The 24,258-nt window shown below is 48.3% G+C and overlaps 1 protein-coding gene across 2 annotated transcripts in view; it reads right to left on the minus strand.

The window, feature by feature from the left end:
- Positions 1–1,736: 1,736 nt before the first annotated feature.
- The window catches only part of Rnft2 (ring finger protein, transmembrane 2), a 55,536-nt gene continuing 33,014 nt past the window's right edge, over positions 1,737–24,258 (minus strand). The window contains exons 8-11 of one of the 2 annotated variants that reach the window (XM_027414173.2): positions 12,155–12,304; positions 10,861–10,926; positions 10,634–10,735; positions 1,737–3,421 (exon numbers count right to left, since the gene is read on the minus strand). In XM_027414173.2, the coding sequence (XP_027269974.1) occupies positions 3,287–3,421; positions 10,634–10,735; positions 10,861–10,926; positions 12,155–12,304 (453 nt within the window). In that variant the 3' untranslated portion in view covers positions 1,737–3,286. Of the gene's footprint in view, positions 3,422–6,979; positions 9,186–10,633; positions 10,736–10,860; positions 10,927–12,154; positions 12,305–24,258 lie in introns of those variants that run through there. The other variant, XM_035443266.1, reaches the window with a different exon arrangement.

Below are 24,258 nucleotides of genomic sequence, written 5' to 3' on the forward strand. Positions count from 1 at the left end.
TCATGCTTGTGTGGCAAGCATTCCACCTATGGAGGCACCTGAGCAGCCAACCCCCTTTCTCTTATTTTTTTCTTGGCTTCTCTGGGGAGAAGCATCCACGGTATCTCCACAGGCCTACATGCCGACTGACCCACAAGTACAAGTTGCATCCACAGGGGAGGTTTATTGGCAGAAGGTTCTCTAAGACACCAAAGACAGCCACATGTCCCAGAAGAAAGCATCACAGACCCCAGGACTGCTGCCTATTTTCTCCTTAGCATCAGGCGTTTCCATGGCTCCATACCTGTGTGTCATTCCCTTTGGAAAATGCTGGCCCTGTTAAACTCAGGTCCAAAGGGGGCCTTTCTTCTTCCCACCCCCCTCCTCCTCCTCCTCCTCCTCCTCCTCTTCTTCTTCTTCCTTTTCTTCTTCTTTTTTTTCTTCTTCTTCTTCTGGTTTTTCAAGACAGGGTTTTTTTCTGTGTAGCTTTGTAGACCAGGTTGGCCTCAAACAGACAGAGATCTTCCTGCCTCTGCCTCCAGAGTGCTGGGCTTAAAGGCATGCACCACCACCACCCAGCCCTACACACTTCTGGAAGATTTTTAAAAATTATTTTAAATTATGTGTGTGCACATGCCCCACCCCCCCATACTTGTACAGGCCATATATGTGTAGGTGCCTGTGGAGGTCAGAAGAGAGCTTCCAATTCCCTGAAGCTGGAGTTAACAGCAGTTGTGAGCCCCTTGATGTGAGTGCTGGGAATCGTACTTGGGCCTTGGAAGAGTAGCAAGCACTCTTAATGGCTTTACCCTCTCTGTAACCCTCCTTGCCTTATTATTCTCAGGTTCTTATACATAAACAAGACTCTGAGGACTCAGTGTGATTTGCCTGTGACTCATGAAATATGAAATACCAAAATACTGGGAGCCAGATTACAGAACCTGATGCTTCACTGACCCCCTCAATACAAAGGACTCACATGCCAATGCAATGAAGGGTGTGGCAGGGCTCTTCAGGGGACACTTTCCCACAGCTCCGTGTGTAGAACACTCTGCCTTAGCTAGGACAGAAGCAGAGCCACTAACCCAGAAGAAATCCCCTGATGTGGTGTCCCCTCAAAGGGTGGGAAATGAACAAATAGGATCCTAGACTATGCCATCTCACTGTCTCTCGGGAATGCCCCCACCTGTGGCATTCTTTATCTGGCAGGCATATAGTTTACATTTAGTTAATGTTAGAAAGGTAATGGGGGAGAGTGGGTGGGAAAACCATTGGAGCATTCACCAGTAACCCACACTGCTAGTTTACTTTTCTCCCTTTAAAATGGAGTCTCATGTAGCCCAGGCTATCCGGGAACTTGCTTTGTAGCCAAGGGACAACCTTTAACTTCTGATCCTCTTGCCTCTACCTCCCAGTGAAAGCATTACAGGTGTTCACCACAGTTTATGTGGTGCTGGGCATGGAACTCAGGGCTTCCTGCATACCAGGCAAGTGCTCTACTCATGGAGTTACACCTGCAGACTGTTAGTTTTCTCAGTTCCTCCTAGTATCGTGCTAGGTTTTGAACTCCCACTGATGGCTGCAGTGTATAGGGACATCACAGAATCATGCAGAGGTTGGAGTTGGGTTTTCAAGACGGATTCCCAGTGGCTGCTTCTGCTCCACCCCACACACTATACTTCTGTGAGTCTCCCCTAGCTCCAAACCCTCCACACCTTTGTGCTGACAGACAAAGCAATCTCTCTGATACAAACCAGTTACAGGCAGTCCCATTGCTCTCCTTGGGTACCTCCTCGGGCCAGAGAGAACAGAGGGACCCATCCTCCCTTTCCTTTTAGAACATCCAGACAGTGAGATTGTTTAACATCATGGCCATTGCCATAGTAACAGAGTTTGAAGGATGTCATGGTCCTATGGAAAGGGTGACTTGCTGGCACCAGAAATGAGCCAAGGAGACCAAGCAGAGGAAGAAGTCCAGTCAAGGGTGCCCAGGGGCATGAGTCTTGAATCTACTAGGGGGAGGGAGAGGCAGTGAGGTCCCCATCTCCCCCAGGGCATGTATGCTAATCTGTCTACTAGCCATGCACAGTTGTGGAGCCAGACTGTTGAGAGGATGTCAACAATAAGAACAGAGTTGGGAGAGGGGGGGAAGGTAGGCAGGCTTCCAGAGGCTTCTGTGTGGTCACCTGTGCTATATCAACCCAGGTTTCCAAGCAGAGTTTCCTAATGGGAGCAGCAGCTGTATCTTAGAGACTCCAATGTGAAATACACCTGTGTGCCTGCTCCCAGTGTTCCCTGCAGCCTGGCCCCTCTCTGGTGTTTGGTTAAAGATATAAAGCAGTCTTTTCAGAGGCTCTGAAGGACTGCTGTTTCTTTGAGCTAATTACCTCACCAGAGGTGGGGGGTGTGGACTGATTGCTCCTGAGCCGTGTGCTGTCTAGGACGTGGATTGAACTGTTAGCTCCAAAGGCTCCCGGGAGAGGTAGCCATGCCCACCAGAGCTCTGCACAGGCCTGAGCTGTCCATGGGGGAGTACACAGAAGGGAATGAGGAGAGAAGAACTGGCAGAGGCCCAGTAGCATGCACTTCTGGACCCCTTTGAGACGGACTGTCTCTGGCAGAGCTATGGGACAAAGGAATCAGGAAGGTCAAGACTTTCCATGGCTCCCAGCATTTAGCTTTGGGAGACAGCACTCACAGCCTGTGCATCTGCCTCTACCATGTTGTATGCTCAAGGCCACTGATTCCCAGTCACTGAGGGATGCAAGAACTGCCTCCTGTTCTTCGGATAAGCTAGCTCTGCTGGCCTCTGTACTTGCAGCAACAGTACCAGGCAGCGCCGGAGACTCATAAGCCTGTGCTAGCTGGGTGACCACAACTAGCTTCTCACCCCAGTGTCCTCATGTAGGTGGGTGAAGCCTGGTGTTGACATGGTGAACTTTCTCCCCAGTGGCTCTCATTTGCAGACCTGGGTCACATGCTGAGAGGCTGTCCTCTTTCAGCCCATACCAGTCTGTAGCATCGAGTACCAGCAGCTGGAAGCAGGTTAAATAAAGGGAGGCTGTGTAAGGACAATTCCTCCACTTTGAGAGGATGGACCACCTACCTGCAGGGAAGCCAATCCTGGCAGAGCAGGATGCACACACTGTACCAGGTGATGAGGAATGTGTTGGTGGGGAGACCCTGGGGCCATCAGGTAGAGTTGGAGGAAGGCAGGAGAAAGCATTGGAGGTTGTTTCCTAGGAATCCTCAGGGCTGGGCTCAGCAGTGCCAGGCCCTCTGGCATCTCGAGATACTTGTGTTCAGCTTAGTACACCTGCAGGTGTGCAGACGTGGCCCCATCCTTCCAGCATCGCAGGGTATCCACGGCAACAGAGCGGCAGAGTGGGCAAGTGCGCTCCCGGTCCAGCCACAGGCAGAGGCACTCCTCACAGAACACGTGCTGCAGGGACAGCAGCAGAAATGAGTGTGATCAAGGAGCTGGGGACAGCAGCAAACTAACCAGGTCATCCTTGCCCTCCAGAGGCTTGCATTCCAGGAGGGGAGACAATGGGCCCCAACATGTCTAAAATAGAAATGCCAGTAGCTGGTGTTCTGGCTGGAAGGCAGAGGTGGGGTATGTGGAAACATCCCTGAGAAAGCAGCACCTTTTGTAGGAAGGTGGAGTTGGCTGGGGGGTGGTACACACACCTGAACAGCATGTGCAAAGCCCTGAGGCCAGGATGTGTGGCTGAGTCAGAGAAGCAAAGGGATACTGAGGCAGACAGGCACACAGAGAAAATGAATATGAGGTCAGAGGGCTGATGGGGGCACAGACTGTATAGAGCCCTGTGAGCTGTGTGAGGACTTGGACATTTTTCTTTTTGGTAGACATTATCGTATCTTTCTTTAAGACAGGGTGTCACTCTAGTCTAGACTGACCTGGAACTCACTATAAAGCCAAAGTTGGCCTTGAACTCTTGGTTAAGCTTCCTGCCTCAGCATGCAGATGCTGGCATCCAGATGCAGGCATGAGGCACAATGTCTAGTTTGGCTTTATTCTGGGAGAAGTATGGAGCCAGGGTAAAGACCTGAGCAGAAGACTGACCTGACAGGATTTCCTAAAAAAAAAAAAAAAAAAAAAAAAAGATAGGACCTCATCCAGGCTGGGGTCAAACTTGCTATGATCCCAAGGATGACCTTGAACTGGTGACCCTCCTGACCGTAGCTCCCCAGTGCTGGGGTGACAAGTGTGTACCCGGGCCAAGTTTACTCAGTACTGAGGATTGACCCCAGCATTTCATACATGTCAGGTGAGAACTCTGCCAACTAAGCTTACATGTCCAGCATACTGTTTATAATTTTATAAATTTAAAAGCCCCATTTGTTGAGAACATGCTGGTGGTCCACACAGGTTCCCGCACAGGCCATATAAGTTGGGTGAGTTCCCTCGTGACTCACTTTCTTCTTTTACAATATGGGTGTAGTAACTCTGTCTTAGCACACTTAGCAGACATGAAATTGGCTTAGACATGACAGCCAAAAACATGGGGTTTCTCTCTCTCTCTCTCTCTCTCTCTCTCTCTCTTCTCTATATATATATATATATATATATATATATATATATATATATGTTTCTGACATAGCCTTGACTAGATCTATCACTGTGTCTAAGAAATGGATGTGTGTTAGGACAGAGACTCATGGGACCCTAGTGTGAGGAGGCAGACCCTGTGTCTGCCTCCTCAGCAGAGAACTGATAGAGCCTGGGGTCAAGTGAAGGAATTCAAGGGGCCAGGTCTTCCCAGAGCCCCATGAGCCTCAGCCTGTCTCCATCTACCTCTACAGAGGGAGGAGCCATATGGAGGACGAGATGGAGTATTTTTCCTAGCTGGGGTCAGATGGCCAGGAATGCAGTTGGTGCTGGAGGGTTCTCTTCTCCAGGCTGTGACTCACTAATTGTGGAGCCCTAGGGACTGCGCTCACACACTAGCTACCTGAATCGAATCTAATCTACACTGTGCTGAGACATCATAGACAGCACATGGCTGGATAAACCACAGACACCAGCCTTTTGAGAAGGAAGAGGCTGTGAAGGCAGAAGGACATCTCTTGTCGCAGGACTTATGCATGAGCTGAGGATGGTGGACCAAATGAGCCTGGGGAAAGCAGTCACAGGTGGGGCTAGCAGGTCAGTCATGGGCAATTCCACTGTCCCTTCACTGCTAATGAACTCTATGCCTGTGATCACTAAGAGATGGGGTCAAGACTCAGAGAGGGGAAGACATAGGCCCAAGGACATATGGCAGCTAGGCAGTGGGACTAGAATTCACAGGAGTGTGGCAGGCAGCTGTCTATCATGGCCTGGGTGACCTTTTCCTCCTAGGATCCACTACCTTGTGGACCTCTATCCTGGGTGCATTGCTTCTAAACAACACAATACAGTAATGGAAGTGACTTCCGGATTAGATTATAAAAACCATGACTTTCAACTTGCTCACATTCTCTGAGATCCTCATAGGTTTGTTCCAACAATACCAGCTTGGCAAGGAAGCCAGAGCAGTTTCTGGCCACAACAGACATCAAGGAACTTACAGTCATATACGTAGCAAGGAACTGAAGGTAGTTCATAACTGTACCCTAAAGCTTGTAATTAGCCGCTCCCTCAGGTGAGCAAGGAGACCCTTGATGTTACTTTGTGAGTCATCTCAAAGCAGAGGGCACAGATAATCTGTGTTTGGATTCATGGCCCATAAGAACTATGAGGTCACAGATGTTTATAGTGTTGCTAAGTTCTGGAATAATTTGTTATGCAGCAGTGGTAGCTGATACAGAGTGTCTGACTCTAGCAAAATCATCACCTGTTATGTGCTATTGTGTATAGTGTGCACACTGGGAGGGTCTGGGACATGAGGTCAGAAACAATTGATTCTGGAAAAACTTGGCAGAAATGTGGCTCTTATACAAGACAAACAAACACATCGACCAATATCAATTAATCAATTTCAGAACAGCCAGGGCTATACAGAGAAACCCTGTCTCAAAAGACAAAGGAAGTATTTAGCATATAAGGATGCAGCAGTCCCAGGCAGGAGTGCAGAGCCTGGATCCCAGATCAGCTATGCCCACATCCTGAGGAGGCCATGAGCACAGGCTTTGCTGGACAGATAGCAGCACGTTGGCAAGAATTCCAGAAAAGGTGCCCTAATCCACCAGCACAGCCTCCAGGATGCCTCCAGGCAAGAGGCTGAGGCTTAGTGGAAAGGGCAGAGTCAACAGCACTCGAGGCCCTGGGTTTAGTTCCTGGTTCTTCTATACCTTGGGTGAGCAAGTCTGCCTTCGTGAACCCGTATCTGTTCTGTTAATAAACAGGACTCCTCTCTCCCCACAGGGAGTCTAACGATGGAAATGGATATAGCTTCTTCTTCTTCTTCTTCTTCTTCTTCTTCTTCTTCTTCTTCTTCTTCTTCTTCTTCTTCTTCTTCTTCTTCTTCTTCTTCTTCTTTTTTGGTTTTAGTTTTGGTTTGGTTTTTGAGACAGGGTTTCTCTGTGTAGCCCTGGCTGTCCTGAAATTCACTCTGTAGACGTACACCAGGCTGGCCTCGAACTCACAGAGATCTGCTTGCCTCTACCTCCTGAGTGCTGGGATTAAAGGTGTGTTCCACCACCACTCAGTTGGATACAGCCTCTTAAGCATCAAGTCTGAACAAATTTTAAACCTCAAATCAATGGGTGTCATGGCTCTCCTGACTTCTTGTCGGTTGTTCACACACTCAGCCAGGCTCACTGTGGTCAAGAATGTTCACACTCAGCCAGGCTCACAGTGGTCAAGAATGTTCACACACTCAACCAGGTTTACAGTGGTCAAGAATGTTCATACTCAGCCAGGCTCACAGTTGTCAAGACTGTTCACACTCAGCCAGACTTACAGTGGTCAAGACTGTTCACACACTCAGCTAGGCTCACAGTGGTCAAGAATCCATCCATCCATCCATCCATCCATCCATCCATCCATCATCCATTCACCTATCCAACCACCTACCTATCCATCTATCCCCATGTGTTAATATCAATCCATCATCCATGTCCAGCCATCCATAGTCATCCATTCACCTAGCTATCTACCCACCCATATTCATCCATTCATCCATATCCATTCATCCCATCTATCCACCCACCCAATACTCACTGTGCCAGAACTATGTCTCTGATGCTAAACAAAACAGTCATAGCCTCCACTCTCAAGGTGCTTGCAGTTTGGCCAAGGGGAGACAGATCTTGCACAATCATTAACTCCATAAATTATCATGGTAACAACTAAAAAGGGATCTGTGGTGAAAACCCACAGGGTATAAGGTATATAAGACCATAATGTATAAGAACACACTGTGTAAGACCATGGTGTGTAAGACCATAGTAGCCAGGAACATGGCAAGTCTGGGGAAGCATGAATGGGGAATCTTTTATTTTTTTATTTTTTTAAATTTATTAGTTCTAGTTATGGGGAATATTTCTTAAGTGACACCTGAGCTCATTCATTCATTCATTCATTCATTCATTCATTCATTCAATGACAATAAGTCCTTTTTATCTGTATGGGTCTTCTCTGCCCTTGCAGACCCACCACACTGCAGCAGAGCAAGGTGGAGTTGCGAGTTCAGTTAGCCACTGTATGTGGCTGTCACTCCCAGATCTAAGACAATGGTGTCTTGTTCACCCTCTGCCAAGAATTCCTCATCCCACCTTTGGGAAGGTGTGCTACCCGGGAGAATGGAAGAGACAGACAGATTGAGGCACAGAGAGACTGCCAGGAGAATGACTTGCCATCATGTTCAGATAATCCCTGTCACAGAGCAGGAAATACAGATGGCTCCAAAGCACGAGCAGAGATGCCCAGCCACGCTCATAATTAGGGAAATGCAAATGAAAGCAGAGCTGAGACAGCACTGTCACCTGTCAGTCTGGCAAAGCAAGGGGTTTGGTAACACTGCCTGTGTGTGCAAGCGAGGGTAGGAGTAAGGAGCTGGCCACACTCCGTATGAAGAATAGGCACGTAGTCTCTCCAAAGAAGGCAATTTAGCAAGATCCACCAAAATGGAGGACCCTCTGACCCGGTAATTCTACCACTAGGAATTCACATTACTAAGGGCATGTCCACATCCAAGACAGAACACCTGCTGGGAACAGCTACCTTGTGCTGAACCCCAGTCACAGGCCACGTGAGGCTTGGGAGGCTCTACCTGAGTGATTTCATTTAATCAACACCATAGACTCAGGCAGGCATAATCAATCTATTTCAGTAACCTTTGAGACAGCCATCTTTGCAGCAACAAAAGATGCTAGAAGACTGTGTGCCTCAGTGAGGAAATCACTAAACAAATGGCGGTCTATTCCCAGAATGTCAGGTCTGCAGCTCTTAAGTATGAATAAGGACTGATTTCTAAGCGCTAGTCACAGGCTACAAAGGTGCAGAGCAACACACAGCTCAGGAAGACTATGTGGCAAGCTCAGTTTGTTTTAAAAGATGTGTATGGATGTGTATGTTTGTATACATGTATCCAGATAACACATGTGCATGATATGTTTGCCATGACTGTAAAGTCTACAAAATATCTGTGGCAAGAAATAAAGGAAGCTGGTCACAGAGTTGCTTGTGAGGGCCAGGACGGGACGAGACCTGAAGATGAGGGCAAACAGCCTCTCGCTAATGTCTGCATTCATTACTTATTTGTTTGGTGTGTACGCTTACCCCACAGTGCATGTGTGGAAGTCAGAGGAGAATTATGGGGTTCCAGGGACTGAACTCAGGCCATCAGGCTGTATAGCAAGCACCTTCACCTGCTCAGACACCTTGCCACTTTGCTGGCTCTATCCTGGTATATATTGCATAAAATTTTTTTCTTTAAAAAAACAAACAAACCCTTTTGTTCTGGAAGAAGTTTAAAGTCATTGAAAAGTTTGATGATGGAAACATGGTCCTCACCATGTTTCCAATGCATTATTGCATGACTGGGATGAGGATTTGTCAAAGCTCAAAGAACTGGGCTGACACTACTGACAATTCCAGACTCAATTTAAATTTCATAAAAACACAGCCATTTATTATCATCCTCTGTCTTGAAATCCAAATGGAGCCCAGGCTGGCCTTGAACTTGTAGAGGGAGATTCTTCTGCCTCCACCTCTCAAGTGCTGGGATTAAAGATGTACACCACCATACCTGGCTACACTGTCCATTAAAAAAAAAATAACATTAAGGGGATGGGTTGTAGCTCAGTTAGTAGACTGTTTGCCCAGCATACACGAAGCCCTGGGCATGACAGTGCACATTTACTATCTCAGTACTTGAAAGGCAGAGGCAGAAGGATCATGTTCAGGCATTCTTAGCTACATAGTGAGTTTGAGACTATGAGACTAGTCTGGGCTACATGAGACCCAGTCTCACAAAAACAAAACAAACAAACAAACAAACACTTCAATTAAAAACAAACTCCTATAAAGTCTCTCTCAAAAGCAGCAGTAACAAATTTCTTCTTGCTAATGCTAAAAGAGGACTCTACCCCCTATCCCATCTTCCGAGGGTGTTAGAGAGGCCATCTGCCTTTCTTCTCAGTCCTTCTGGAACCCAGGCTTATGCAAAAAGCCTGTTCAGACTGGAGCACATCACTCTCTGCCCGGGTCCCTAGGGACTCTGCATGAATCTCTCTTACACAGCTCTTATCACTGCCTGCCTTGTTTCATAGTTATTTATGAATATGTGTCTGCATCCCTAAGGAGACCGAGAGCTTCTAGAGAAGGGACAGGCTCTGTGCATCCTTCACCTCGCCTCTGAACTCTGATTGGTTGCTCTGACCCAGCTCACATTTACTGAATTGACACCTAGCCCCTGAAGTCAGGAAGAGAGGAAGGGGCATGTTAGGGAGTCAAAGCACTTACCACTGTGGCTTGGGGACCCCTGATAATGAAAACAAAGGATAATAATAACTGTGCAGAAAATAACAAAGACAATACTGGCAACTGCTGTGGTTCAGCCATGCAGGTTTAGCTCTGCAAGGATTATCTCATTTAAATGCAGCTGGAGCTGATGCAACAGGCACAATTAACTCTTTTAACTGTAGTTGGACACATATGTAGTAGGCAGCATCAGGATCATTTTATACTTGTCAAGGGGAGATGGAATAGCAAGCCCCCCCCCCACCCGCCATTGCACCAGGGATCAAAAACACATCTGTGATCTCAGTGCTGGGAGATTGAGGCAGGAGGATCCTGTGTTTGAAGGTTCTGGAGTGACATGGTGAGACCCTGTCTCAAAACACCAAAAAAACAAAACAAAAAACAACAAACAAACAAAACAAAACAAAACAAAACAAAACAAAAAAACATGGAACGCTGCTGGGGGCTGGAGGTATTCAGAGGTACAATGCACACTCAGCATGAGGAGGCCCTGAGTTAGATCCACATACAAACCAAGTTCTACATTTACCAACACTGGGGTTCAGAGAGAAAAGCAGCTGCCGTTGGCTACCCTGCCAGTTAGGGGCAGGGCTGAGATTCAAACCTTGGTCTAGCTGCCTCTGGTCTTGACAGGTTGCCCCCAGAGTCCACACTAGAGCCCTGAGATCCGCTCCCAGAATGGGCTTTTCTGGATCAGGGTCCCACTGGGCGCTGCCTACTCACCTGGCACAGGAGAATCATAGGGTCTCGGAACTCAGCCTGGCAGATGGCGCAGATGGCACCCGCTTCTGTGCACTGCTGCCCCGTGGCTCGGACCCCATAATTCTGTTTGAGGAAGAGGGAGCGGGGGAGACAAGAGCGTGAGCCCTCGAGGGAAGCAGTATCTGTGGGGTTAGAAAGGGTTGCTGCAGGCTGCAGTGTCTGGTTCCCAGGGCCCAAGGCTCACTCACCTGCGAGGTGCAAAGTAGCTTCAGTGCTTTCCTGACTCCACCCACTCGACCACAGATGTCAAAAGACTGAAAGCAAAGCAGAGGGAAGGCTGAGAACCTTCTCCTGGAAACCCCCACCTTTGCCTTTGATGGTTTTCAGGAAACATCTTCCCACTTCTATCTGCATTTTGCCTGACTTCTGTCCTGATGCCCGATATTCTGCTCTGTTACCCTGATCAGATAGATAAATAGCATATATACTGTCTTTCCCCTTGCCAAGCCCTAGCAGGCACTACTAATCAATCAGCACTCTTCCACCACTACAGCCAGTCACTGGTAGCTGATCAGAGTGAGCAACATGAGGCCCCAAGGCTGGTTCTACCTGGATGGCCTGATTGGAGTGAAGTGAATGCATTCACTGTCCCTAGACAGAGGAGAAGGAAGAGAGCAAGATAGAGAATGGGTTTCCCTTTAAGGACCAATTTGATAGTTTAGTGGGTAGAGATATTTGCCATCAAGCCTGACTTCCTGAGTTCAATACCCAGAACTCACAGGAGTGAAGTATAAACCTGACTCTTGCAAGTCGTCCTCTGACCTCTACATGTACACTGTGGCATGTGCCGGGCCCACCTCTGATACTAAATAAATTCATTTTAATAAGTATTGGTATATGCTATGATGCTAGGAAGTGGGTGAACCTCAAAAATGTTATGGTAAATCAAACAAGCCACACCCAAAAGGTCGTTGCACACCCCGCCGATAACACCCAACACCAGCACATCTGTAGACACGGGGTGTGGTTTAGTGGCTGCTGGGTTCTGGGAAGCAGCAGGAATGGAGAATGTCTGCTACCCAGGAAAGCTGGGTACTGGCTTTCTTTGTGGGACAAGGCTTGGGAACATATAGAGGAGGTGGTTGCAGCACACTGTGCCAGCAAATGCCACTGACTTGCACATGACATAAGGTTAGCAGCAGCCTGGCCTGGTGATGCAGGCCTGTAATCTTTTCCAGCTTCTCCTGAGGCGGAGGCAGGAGGATTGGGAGTTCAAGGCTGGCTTGGGAACTTGGTGAGAACCTGTACCAGAGTTTTAAAGAGGGATATGGCTTAATGGTAGAGTGCCTGACCACCATGAGCAAAGCCCTGGATTCAATTCTCAGCACAAAAGAAAGAAAGTAGGAAGGAAGGAAGAGATAAATTGACTGATGGCTAATTCAATGTTATATGAAATACATTTTGATTTGGAAATATTAGTGGCTGGCCCTTGCTCCTCAGCAGCACCTTAAGCCAAGCCCAGCCTGCCCTGGGCCAGCTCACCTTGCATAGACTGTAGAGAATGATCAGGACCCCTCCTAGGAAGTAGCTGTTGGAGGAGTCGTCCCCCATGATGTATTTGTACCACAGCTGGATGGGAACGAGAGATCTGAACAGCTGGCTCAGCTCCTCGATGACCAGATAAAACTTTCCCTGCAACCACACAAAAAGCATCAATTAGTGTTAGCAGCAAAGACCCAGAGGACAGAGCTGGGGCTCAGGCATGGCCATAATGACAGTTCAGGTCATAGGCAGGCCATTAATCAGCTTTGGAAAGCACTCAAGCTGGCTCTAATGGGGACCGATGGATGTGGCCAGGGAGACATGGCTCCTGCCTGAAGTCCTTGTCTACCGCCCACTACCCACTGTCCACAAGATCAAAGTGCCAGGATCAGGTGTCAGGGACGGAGAAACACAACACTTTGGACAGTGGGCAGGCGTGGTCACTGTCTGACTGGGTGCAGTATGGAGGGCAAAGGACAGTTGCTGCCTACCCAAAGTTACCCAAGGGGGCTGACTCTGGCACCACAGGACAGGAGCAAGGAGAGTCAGGCTGGGAACCAAGGGGAGTTCCATCTCTTGTGGCTCCAAAGGGGCCAGATGTTACCTTGGGAAAGATCTTGACATGGGCCTCACTTTTTCTGGGTTGACTGTCATACTAACAAGCCCCAGAATGAGATTCCCATTTTTTACCCAATGGGATTGCTCTGAGAATTAAAGAGGGTGAGCAGGAAGAGGACCTAGTTCCGTGCCAGGCCACAGGTTCAGGGGTTCTTCTTCCCTTTGGCCTTGAACAAGTCTCATGGGGGCCTTACTAGGAAAGGGAGAGAAATGTACCCCCACTACATGGGATCTAATGGACACGAACAACTCACTTGATGGGGAACCCTTGACACCCCTCCAAGAGCTTCCCCGAGAGAAATAGACATGGTCCCACTTGTGGGAAATGGTCTTGGCAGCTGTAGCCACAAGCCCCACCAACTGGAAACTGCCTAAATGCATCACCCACAGTTGAACACATAACAAAAATTTCTGGCGATATTTATAAAATAGGATATTACTCAGTTGTTGCAACTAACAGATGACTGATATGTTTATCAATGTGGATGAATTTCACAGGCATTATGGTACTTCCAAGATGGTTATGAAAGACTCCATAGTGGGCTGGGGAAATGGCATAGTGGATAAAGTGTTTGCCAAACAAATGTGAGGACTGGAGTTCAGATCACTACCACTCACATGAAAGCCAGGAAGCTGTGCAGTTCACCTATAATCCCAGAGTTTGGGAATCAGGGACAAGGGATCCCAGGGAAAGCTGGCTAACTAAAGTAGCTGGATCTGTGAGCTTCAGGTTCAGTGAGAAATCCTGCCTCAGAACACAAACTAGAGAGTTATTGAGGAAGACACCTGACATCAATTTGGGGCCTCCACATACACACATACACACAAAAGACATATACATACATGGATGTCACACACACACACAACACACACACACACACACACACACACACACACACACGACTCCACATGGTAATTCTGTTTATATGAAGTCTCAGGATAGATAACATTAAGCTATGGTGATAAAACCAGAACCCTGGCTGTCTAGGGTGAGGATGAGACTCTAAAGGGACACCAGGGAATTATGGGACATAACAGAAGGTTCTTCACTGATTGTGATGGTGCTTATGTGGGAGTGGTCACATACCCCAGCTCACGGAAACTGTTGCAAAGCTGTGTTCTTTATGTACATCACACTTGAATCAGACTGAGTCACATATACATACATGAGCTGACAGCTCTTCCTCAGTCTCCACAGCCTTAAAAGTGTGAGCGAGCTCAGTAGCTGTAACTCTTCTAGTGAAATAATCAGGGCTTTGCACAAAGACGCACCAAGAAGGAAGGTCACCTGGATGATCTTTCTAACAGCAGAAAAGGTCACAAAGGAAATAAGCGGTGGGAGTCTGACTGTTGGGGATCTATGGTGGAAAGCCACACAGCTATGAAAGATTATTCTCCATAACAGCAACTCTGTGGTTAACCACACACCCTATTACCCAAGCAACCGAGGTCAGCACCCCCAGTAATAAGTCACCCTAACACCATGAACCTTAGAATATGACACACTAGGAAGGACAGTGTCACTTCTGTGGTCCTCAGTGGAACCACCAGAAAACAATAGTTGAACTTAAATAGTTGAGCCTGCAGAATAACCCCCCAGCACTCTTCAAATCAAAGATCAAGGACTGAATGATGGAATGAGGCTAAGGAGAAATGATAAGCTAGTGCAGTATGGAAGCTTGAATTGCTTTAAAAACGATCATATATTATTTAGTTAGTGTATGTGTGCTGTGGGTGTGTAGATCAGAGGACACCTTGCAGGAGTCGGTTCTCTCCTTCCAACCATGTTGGCTCCAGGGATCAAACCCAGGTTGTCAGTCTGGCAGCAAGCACCTTTGCCAGCTAAGCCATCTCACCACCCAAAGGGGCTCTTTGTACCCAATTCTTGGCATCTGTCATGATGGCCAGGCACAAGGCATCCAGAAGGTGACACCTTAAAGCAGATATGCACAAGGACTAAGAATGGCCATCTAGCCATCTGGCCCCTTGCCCCAGAAATATCACCCGGAGGCAAATTTAGTTCCTAAGTCCTGCCTCAGCACACAGAGTTATTGAGGAGAACACTTAACATCAACCTGTGGAAGTTGGGGGATCACTGCCATGTGGAAATGCCATAGAGCCATGGATGGCAAAGGCTCCACTCTGTCTACACCCTAAGGCAGGTCCCAAGCTCTGCAGAATGCTACTGCTGTGCTGCTCTCCCAATCTCAGTTGTTCCATGTTTCCCCACACCCCCTGAATTGTTGTCATTAAGTATGTTAGTTACTTGTCTTATTACTTAGACCAAAAAAAAAAAAACCTGAAAGAAACAACTGGAGGTAAGAATTATTCTGGTGTCAGAGGGCTCAGAACATGGGCACTTGGCTTTCTTTTTTTAATTAATTAATTAATTAATTAGTTAATTATGTATACAATACTGCCTTCATGCATGCCAGAAGAGGGCACCATATCTCATCACAGATGGATGTGAACCACCATGTGGTTGCTGGGAATTGAACTCAGGACCTGTGTACTGTGAGGAAGAATACCATGGTGACTAGAGTGTGTGATAGAACTTCATGGTGGATGGGAAACAGAAAAAAACATCATCAGACAAGATGTATCCCCCAGGGACATGACCCAGTGACCTATTTCCCCCAGATAGGCCACAATAATGCCACTCAATTATGCATCCATGAAGAAATCCATCCATCTGTCCATCCATCCATCTATCCATCCATCATGTAGAGCCCTCAGATCTGTCTCAGGAGACATCCTTACAGACATACCTGGAGGTGTGCCTCAGTCAGCCTCAGATTGTGTGTGTGTGTGTGTGTGTGTGTGTGTGTGTGTGTGTGTGTGTGTGTGTATCCATAGGTATGCAGGTAAACACATGTGTTTTCATGCATGTGTGGAGGCCAGAGATTGAAACTGGGTGTCTCCCTCAATCACACCCACCTTATTTTCTGAGGTAAGGATCTCTCACTGAATCTGGCGTTCACATGCTATGCTGGCTCACCATCCTGTTGTCTCCATCAACCCATGCTGGAACTATGGGTGGGGTGACTGCCCTGACCAACTGATTTATTTGAATGTGGGTGCTAAAGACAGAATGCAAATCCTCATGCATGCATGCCAGGCAGTTTACCAACTGAGCCACTTCCAAAGCTCCTAATTATAGTTCTTAATCCAGTTCAGGTGACAGTTCAGGTGAGCTCTAGTAAGTTCCATGTCCACCCCAGTCTCTCCTAACTTCTAACAGTACCCTGTTTTTCCACTTTGTTCCTAAAGTCAGCTTCCGCAGAGAATTCTCCTTTATTCTCTCCCATGTACCCCACCATCCCTCAATCCTCCTTTCCCTTTTTAGAAATATGTGTGTGTGTGATATATGTATAGTTGTACGTGTGTGTTCGTGTGTATGCATGTAGAAGACAGAGGTTGACATCATGTGTCTTCTACAATCTTTCCTCACTTCATTACTGAGGCAGGGTCTTTGTTGAACCTAGACTTTGTCTAGCTAGCCAGCATGCTCTTGTCACCTGTCTCCATCGCCCAAGTGCTCAGGCTAACAGGCTCCAAACCCATCTGCCTTCTATGTGCTAGTTGGAGATCTGAACTCAGGTCCTCAAGCTTGTGTGCCAAGTGTTTTATCCACTGAGCCGTCTCTCCACACTCCTTAATCACTTGTCTTTCCTTTCTATGCATCAATCAATCCTTTCTTTCCATCCATCCACCCGTTTCTTTCCTTTATACCCTTTCTCCCGCCTCCCTCTCTTCATAGCATTCCATCTGTCATGCTGGACCCCGAGGCCCTCCCTCAGAGGAGGCTCTTGGGCCTCCACCCTGTGCCTTCAACACAGGGCATATGATTGCACACAGTGGGACAGGGGTCTCTGAGGGTGAAGGCTCCACCCTCGTTACTTCTGGTGCCTTCTTGGAGTTTGCTGACATCAGAGTGGAGTGGGAACATGGAAAAGAACTCCACTTCATCGGCAAGCCCTTGTGTCACAGAAAATAAAATCAGGGAAGTGAGCGCCTAGCAGCACCGTCTTAAAAGTAGCAATTAGCTGCCGGGTTGGGTGGCCACCGGGAACTGTGTATATCCAGGGAGAACATCCTCCCTAATTAAGCAGTTTCCTAATTCCAGGTTTCTCAAGCATGTTACTTTTGGCGACCACCAAACAGAAGGCGGGTTTCGATGGCATGTCCAACAATCAAAGGGGCGATGGGGTACGGCCCCTCTTCTCCCTGTCACCAGAAAAGAGGCATGTGGGGATTGTTGTAAGATGTATGGGGCGAGGGTTGGGGAGGTGAGGGGGGTGGTTCTGGACTTGGGTTGTGATGGGGGTGGTACCAGGAGAGCTACATTCTGCCTTCCTTGCTGTCAGGATGGGTCGGGACACAGAAAAAGCAGGGAAACAAGGAAACAACAAAAGCTCAGAGACAACCTGGGGCTGATGAGGTGGCCAGGATACCGAGGAAGGCGACGAATAGATCAGCTGATCTGAGAAATGGGGAGGAACCATCCGAGGCATTAGTATGGACACAGAACAGAGAGGGAGGGCTGCTTAGTCACGTGTCATTTCTCTTCCCTGAGAGAAATGAAAATACGTGATGAGCATTCATCTATGACATAGGACAGGACAGCTCAGAGCTGAAGATAGGTGACTTGCCACGGTCAGGTCTGCCACCCACTGAACTGGGTGACTCTGGACAATAACATACCTTCTCTGAGCTTCAGTTCTTTCCTGTACATACAAAGGTACACATATTTACACACATACATACAACACACTCCACACCTATTTACTTGCACTCACATACACTCACACATGTTCACTAATACCTACACCCCCACAATCAGACACACACACACACACACACACACACACACACACACACACACACACACACACCCCACACACATAAACTCATACACTCACAACTACATGCAGTGGTGATCTGGTAAACCAGGTCCCTGGGGGTAAACAGTCCCTGATTTGTGTGTTTGCCAATTTCTGTGGTGTAAGTATTCCCATAAGGTCCACTGCAAACTTCCTAAAAGTTCAACCTTCCACTCTCAGGAGCCCAGGTGATCTGGATCCACCACACCAAAGATACCAGGCAAATCCAAGGAACTAAAAGGTCTAAAATACAGGTCCACAGCAAAGGTGCAGGCATGGTGACAGCCAATGCTCGGCCTCATGCTAATCCTGGCCTGGGAGTGTTACATATCAGTGCCACACTGGAAAGAGGCACAAGCTAGTGCAGATTCAAGGGAAATAAAGGGCTGGGAGCTCGGTGGTACAGTATGGGATTCACACATGACTGCAGTTTCGAGCCAAGGACAAAAGGAAGAAGCGAAGGGACATGAAGAGGAAGAACAGAAGGAGGAAGAGTAAGAGGAGAAGGGGGGGCAGGAGGAGAAGGTAGCAGCATTTTAGGTAAGGGCCCTTGGCTGCCTCTGGATTGCACTACATCTCCTCAAACTCATGCACCCAAGCCCTAATTCCCAACCCTCAGTACCCACAGGGGAGGATTCCAGAATCCTCCAAACACAACAAGGTCAAATCTGTGTCACTCAAATCTCTTATATAAAACAGAATACCAGCATAAATGACATACCCTGTAGCCTGAGGTGGCTTCTAATGTGGATACAATGTAAATACTATGTAAACAGACTCTGTTGCTTAGGAAACGGTAACAAAAAGTCTGCCCACTTCAGGATAACTGCAATGCTCTTGAGTAATGTGGAGCAGCAGTGGGTTTAAAGGGCCGATGTGGAACCTGGAGACACAGCCAGGTGCACTGGGACACAAGGCCCCTGGGAGGTGATGAGGACATGAGGGTGGCACCATGTGCTGGAGAGGTGCCTCAGTAGTTAAGAGTGCTTGTTGCTCTTGCAGAGAGGACTGGGGTTCGGTTCCCAGCAACCACATCAGGAGGCTCACAACCACCTGTAACTCCAGCTCCAGGAGAGCTGGCATGCTTTTCTGGGTACCCACATACACTCATGCAAACACATATATAAAAATAATAAACCTTTTTTATTTCATGTGTGCCATTTATATCTGATGTCAAGATTTTATTTATTTTTTTAATCATGCATTAGCACTTTGACTATGGGTGACAGATCCCCTGGAATTGGAATTACAGACAGTTGTGAGCTGTCATGTGGGCGCTGGGAATTGAACCTGGGTCCTCTAGAAGAGCAGTCAGTGCTCTTAACCACTGAGCCATCTCTCCAGCCCCATAAACCTTTTTTTAAAAATAGTTGCCAGGTTCAGCCTCATCCTCCTGAAGTTTTTGAGGCGGAGACAGGAGGATTGCCATGAGTTCGAGGCCATCCTGTCCTACACAGAGAGAAGGGTGCTTGAAAACCAGAGCACTGGGAACCAAATCATTCAGGGATCTGATCATGGGTTCTACAGCCTTTAGTAAGTACTGTTGAGAAATCAGCCTCCATTGAAGCCATCCAGTTTCAGGTTGGTTGCCACAGCAAGCTAAACAGATGACTGGGGCTGGCCAGCAGTGGACTTGTGATTCAAGCTTAGGTCTCATTGTGCTACTATTGTCTGGGTTCAAATCTTAACCCTGCCCTTTCCCAGCAGGGCACCTTTGGTAAAGTATGTCCCCTCTCTGTGACCAAACCCCTTCCATGTCCTGAGTATCCCTGGCTCTCAGCATTCAATTCAATTAGAGATCCTGTTGCAAAGAGCTCTTCCTAACTGGCCTGCTCTGTGCTTCGAATTCCTCACATAGCAGCCAAAACAAGCTTTTGGAACACAAGGTCAATCTCGGGTCCAAAACTGCATCTGATGCTGTTCAGATCAGTGTCTTCTGCAGCGCTCCAAGAGGTGTCCCAAGCACTTACCATGTGCTGCAGATACACAGGAGGACTCAACAAAGGTCAGCTGTGGCCCTGTGGGCAGTCTGCCAAGTACAAAATGCCCTGTGACGAAAACACTGAAGACTTCTAGATTGGGGAACAGAGTGGGAAAGAAATGGCTTTCCTATATGGACACCAGCGGCATGAGCTCAATGGGAAATGTGTACATTTTCTGAGTCCAAGAGGCAAGGTAGCATCCTTCGTGGTTCTGGTACCCTGAGTGAGTTGTTTTCTCTCTCTGCATCTCAGTGCTCTGTATGCTGGGGTATTAACCCAGCCCTGACCTTCTGGGCCTTTAGTGGCTGTTAATTCAAGTACTGATATCTCCTGGGACCACAGGGGTCAGAAAGCTAATGAAGTAGCTTAGAAAAAGAAGGGACTATCTCAAAACCCCGGGGGCAAGCTGGCTGGAGCTTCAGGTGCAGGTGGATCTGGGAGCTCTGTGGTTCTACCTTATTCACATCCTCATTTACCAGCTGTGGTTATCTCTGCTCCTGTTTGGTGTCCTAGTCCTCACAAGGCTATGGGCTGGTCACCACTGTCACACTGTACCAAGGCAAGTGCTGTCGACACTCTTGAAGTACTGAATAGGTAATGGAGGCACAGAGTGTTAAGGGACCAACCCTGCTTCAAGTCACACAGCTATAAGAATGCTGGACCTAGCGGATTTGTTATGAGAATGGAAGCCAGCAGACAACATTTTTGACAGCTCGAGTTCCCACAGAAAGCACAGAATTTTGTGTTTCTTCCTGTGCCCAGGCACCAAAATAAGTGTTGGTGTCAAGCCTCCCTCTGGAATGGACAGCTGAGTCTGAACTTGGCCACCTGCTTCTTTGAATCGACACTGTGGGAATGGCCCCATGACAGACAGTTCTTTCAAAACTGCAGAAAGCCAAGTGAGTTTGCCTGGTGTGCCTAGGGCCCAGCAAAGGCAGGTAGACAGCTCCACTGCCTGAGAGCCCACAGCCTGGCTGCACCCCAAAGCCTCCTTTAGTGTGTGTGTAGCAGGAATAAACAGAAAGCGTAGCAGCCTTGAGGGCAGAGAACCCCTCAGCCCCAGTCCCTGTTTGCTTTTTTTTCTTCCAAGCTGACACAGAGAGCTGTAAAATAAAGGCTCGTTTTTCTAAAAAAGTGACTTGCCAGGTTGCTGGGATGCTGGGGCCTCGGCTGCCAGTGACGACAGGAAAACACAGCCCCAGCAGTCATCCGAGGGGCAGAGCCATGAGCAAAGGGGCCCATCCTGACTTCTTCAAGAGTGGAGGTGCCTAGCTAACCTGTGAGCTCTGGGAGAAGGCACTGGGAAGGCTGCTGGAGATGTAGAAAAAGGGGGCAGAGGGAACAGCGACAGGCATTAAAGACTGGGCCAAAGACAGAGAAAAACTTCTGAGACCTGCTGCCACTGGGAGTTTAAAGTCTTCAAACTCATGGTCACCTGCCTCAGTTTCCCAAGTGCTGGGATGACAGATACCCTGCCAGGCCTGTTTTATAACCTCCTTTTTAGTACATCCCCAGGCAGCCACAGCCCCTCTGAGAGGGAAGGTGGTTATGACCAACTCCAAGCCTGAGATGAGACGATTCAAACACTGGGCTAACTAAGCCACTGAGAGAACCATCTGAGCATAGAGAGAAGGGACAGAAAAGGAGGCAGGCTACCTGTGGTGCCAAGAGAGGCTGTGGAAAACTTAGCACCCTCAAGCTCTCCCCAAGGCTGACTGGAGATCTCCATGCTATTCTTACTAGCACCGTTAGCAGGCTTAGCAGGCGGGGAAACAGGCTGAGACAGGACAGACAGGGGAGCCAGAATTTAAATTCTGTAGGGTGCTTCAGGACACTGTGAGAAAGAGAGGCAACAAGAGCCTCGGAAATATAGTGAGATGTAGGGAAAGGGGAAGAATAGGTATGAGGGAAGAGGAAGGGGAGAGGAGAAAGGAGAAAGAGGAGGAGGAAGGGGGAGAAGATGAAGGAAGACAGGCAGAAGCAGGATCAAGAGGAGGGTTATGAGGAAGGAGGAGGAAGAAGGGAAGGCGGGAAGAAGAGAACAACACGGGACCTATGGAAGCTAGGGTGGGGCCAGTGTTGCCTGGCAATGGGAGCTGCGATGACGTCATCGGCGGCCTAGTCTCTCCCGAGTGGATGAGATCATCGTGGCCTCCCGAGCTTCCCACTGCAGGCTCCTCGCCAGCGCCAGCGTCTGGAGAGCCCAAGGTCCGCGGGGCGGCGCCAGCCGATGGCGTCACTCCCGCGCCATGAGGCCTCGGTGCCCAAAGAGACCTGAGCTCTTAGCATGACAGACAGTTTCTGGCACTGTTTTAGGTTTACAGTGGCGCTGGGCGAGCAGCAGACCCTGCACTTAACGCCCCCGGGTAGTCCCAGTTCACAGGCTGAGGCCATCCCCACTGCAGAGAAACCTGATCATTGTAGTCACAGCTCAAAGCCCTTCCCACTGACCCAAGCCATGCCTCCAGGATGTGGTTTTTGTGTATTCATATTTGTATGCATATGTATGTGTGTGTGTATGCATTATGTATGTGCACCACGTGTATGCCTGATATGCACAGAGGCCAGAAGGGAATCAAGTCCCTTGAAACTAGGGTTACAGATGGTTGTTGGTCTCCTTGTGAGCGCTGGTAGCCAATTCCAGGTCCTCTGCAAAAGCAGTCAGTGCTCTTAACCTCTGAGACATCTCTCCAGTCCCCAGTGTTTTAGTTTCATCCCTAAGTAGAGCTATTATCTGAAGTCTTGTTTAATGATGTTCACCTGGCCAACAGGCAAGCCCGGCCTCCTTAACGGGGTCCCTTTCATTCAGTCCCTACACCCACGCCAGTGTCTGTCATACTGGGCATGATAAATATTTTGGAAGTGAATGCAAAAAATTGTCAGCTTGGGCAGTGTTGACATTCAAACTCAAGTCTGGCTGGAGGTAAAACTGGGTCTATGCAATGCTTGCTCAATCCATGATCAATAGCTTGGCAAGAATGGATACAGAAATGTATAAAAGACAGACATGGGAATGATTTCCTGTGGACAATGGAAGGGAGATAAATGGCCCCAGAAGGTGTCATGGGGTTTCCAAGGCATTATGTGTTTTCTTTAAAATCTGCACACATGTGCTGCGTGATGGTGGTGCATACCTTTAATTCCAGTTCTGGGGAGGCACAGGCAGGCAGATCTCTGTGAGTTCAAAACCAGCCCGGTCTACAGAGTGAGTTCCAAGATAGGCTCCAAATCTGTCTCAAAAAACAAATAAAAAACTGCATATATTTTTGTATTCTTTCTTTCTTTACCTTCCTTTCTTTCTTTTTGAGACAGAGTTTTACTATGTAGCCCTAGCTCACCTGGACCTCACTATATATAACTGGTTGGCCTGGATCTCACGATCTAGACACTGACCTTGAACAGGCTTGGAGCCCAGCTCTTTCCTACACACCTTAGATTCTTTGTGAACAGGCAAGAAAGTGGAGGCTCACACCAACTGGCTCCTGGGCCAGTCTCAGCTCTGACTCCCTTTCTTGTACAAGGAAAGGAAGGAGGGTTGCTAGGGGAAACGGGATCAGGCCATGCCCTACAAAAGCTGCTGTCATGTAGCTGGAAGGGCGTGTGGATCCTACCATCAGGCCACATCTGAGAAGCTGCCACCCTGTACCCTCAGTGTGGGAGGCATGGTAGGATACAATTGATTCTGGGAACCCAACACTCAGCCTCCCTGTCTTGTCTTAAGTAGATTCATGACCAGCCTTTTCTAGCCACTGGATACTGTGAATATCCATATGTGTAGTGAGAGTTGGCAGATGTCACTCTTAGGACTGAGACTTTCTACTGTAATCTGGAAAATCACCCCAGTGCTATGGCTGTTTGTTTCTCTCTGTGGCAGGCTATTCTGGCTTCACAACTTGGCTCAGCCCCATTCATTTCTCTTATGGTGGCATACACCCGTAATTCGAGAGGCTGAGGCAGGCGGCCTGCCGTGGGTCTGAGGCTGGCCTTGACCACAGGGTAAGACAAGGGAAGCCTTGTGGGTGGCAGTTTGGGGATGCCTGCTTTCCTACCTGCTCCCTGCTGCTCTGGCAGCTCTTAGCTTGGAAGCCCTGGTTCTACGGGATCCTCCTCTATCACAACAACCAGTTGGCTAGAGGGTGGAATCCAATCTTAGCATAAAGATCATGCCTGGGGGTGAGTCACGTGACCCACAACTATCCTGACTTCCTTTCCAGGCCCTGAATCTATGAATGTGGATAAGAGAGCAGGCATGGTAGCACCTCTTCAGCATGGGGAGGCCTATGGGATGACCTCTTGGGGGCATCTATCATCTTGGTTCAGTCTCACCAAGACTATGAGTAGGCCAAAGCCCTCTGCCTCCTTTCCCAGGGCCTCCTTCAGAGTTCCAGTTGTCTTCACTTGTAAGAACAGCCACCAAATAAGGCCCACTTCAGGAAAAAAAAAAAAAAAGGTTGTAAAGAATCAGGGTCACAGAAGGCTTCCAAGAGCACCAGACCCTACCCATGCCACAGAAAGGTAGGCCCAAATAGTTGGCCTACTTTTGTTTCTTGAGGAGCATGAGAGATTATGTGGACCTCCTTATGATGCAGCCTCAGGCTCTGGAGTTAAGGCATGCTCTTGG

Source organism: Cricetulus griseus, chromosome 4 (assembly GCF_003668045.3).
Source record: "Cricetulus griseus strain 17A/GY chromosome 4, alternate assembly CriGri-PICRH-1.0, whole genome shotgun sequence".
Classification (NCBI taxonomy): domain Eukaryota; kingdom Metazoa; phylum Chordata; class Mammalia; order Rodentia; family Cricetidae; genus Cricetulus; species Cricetulus griseus.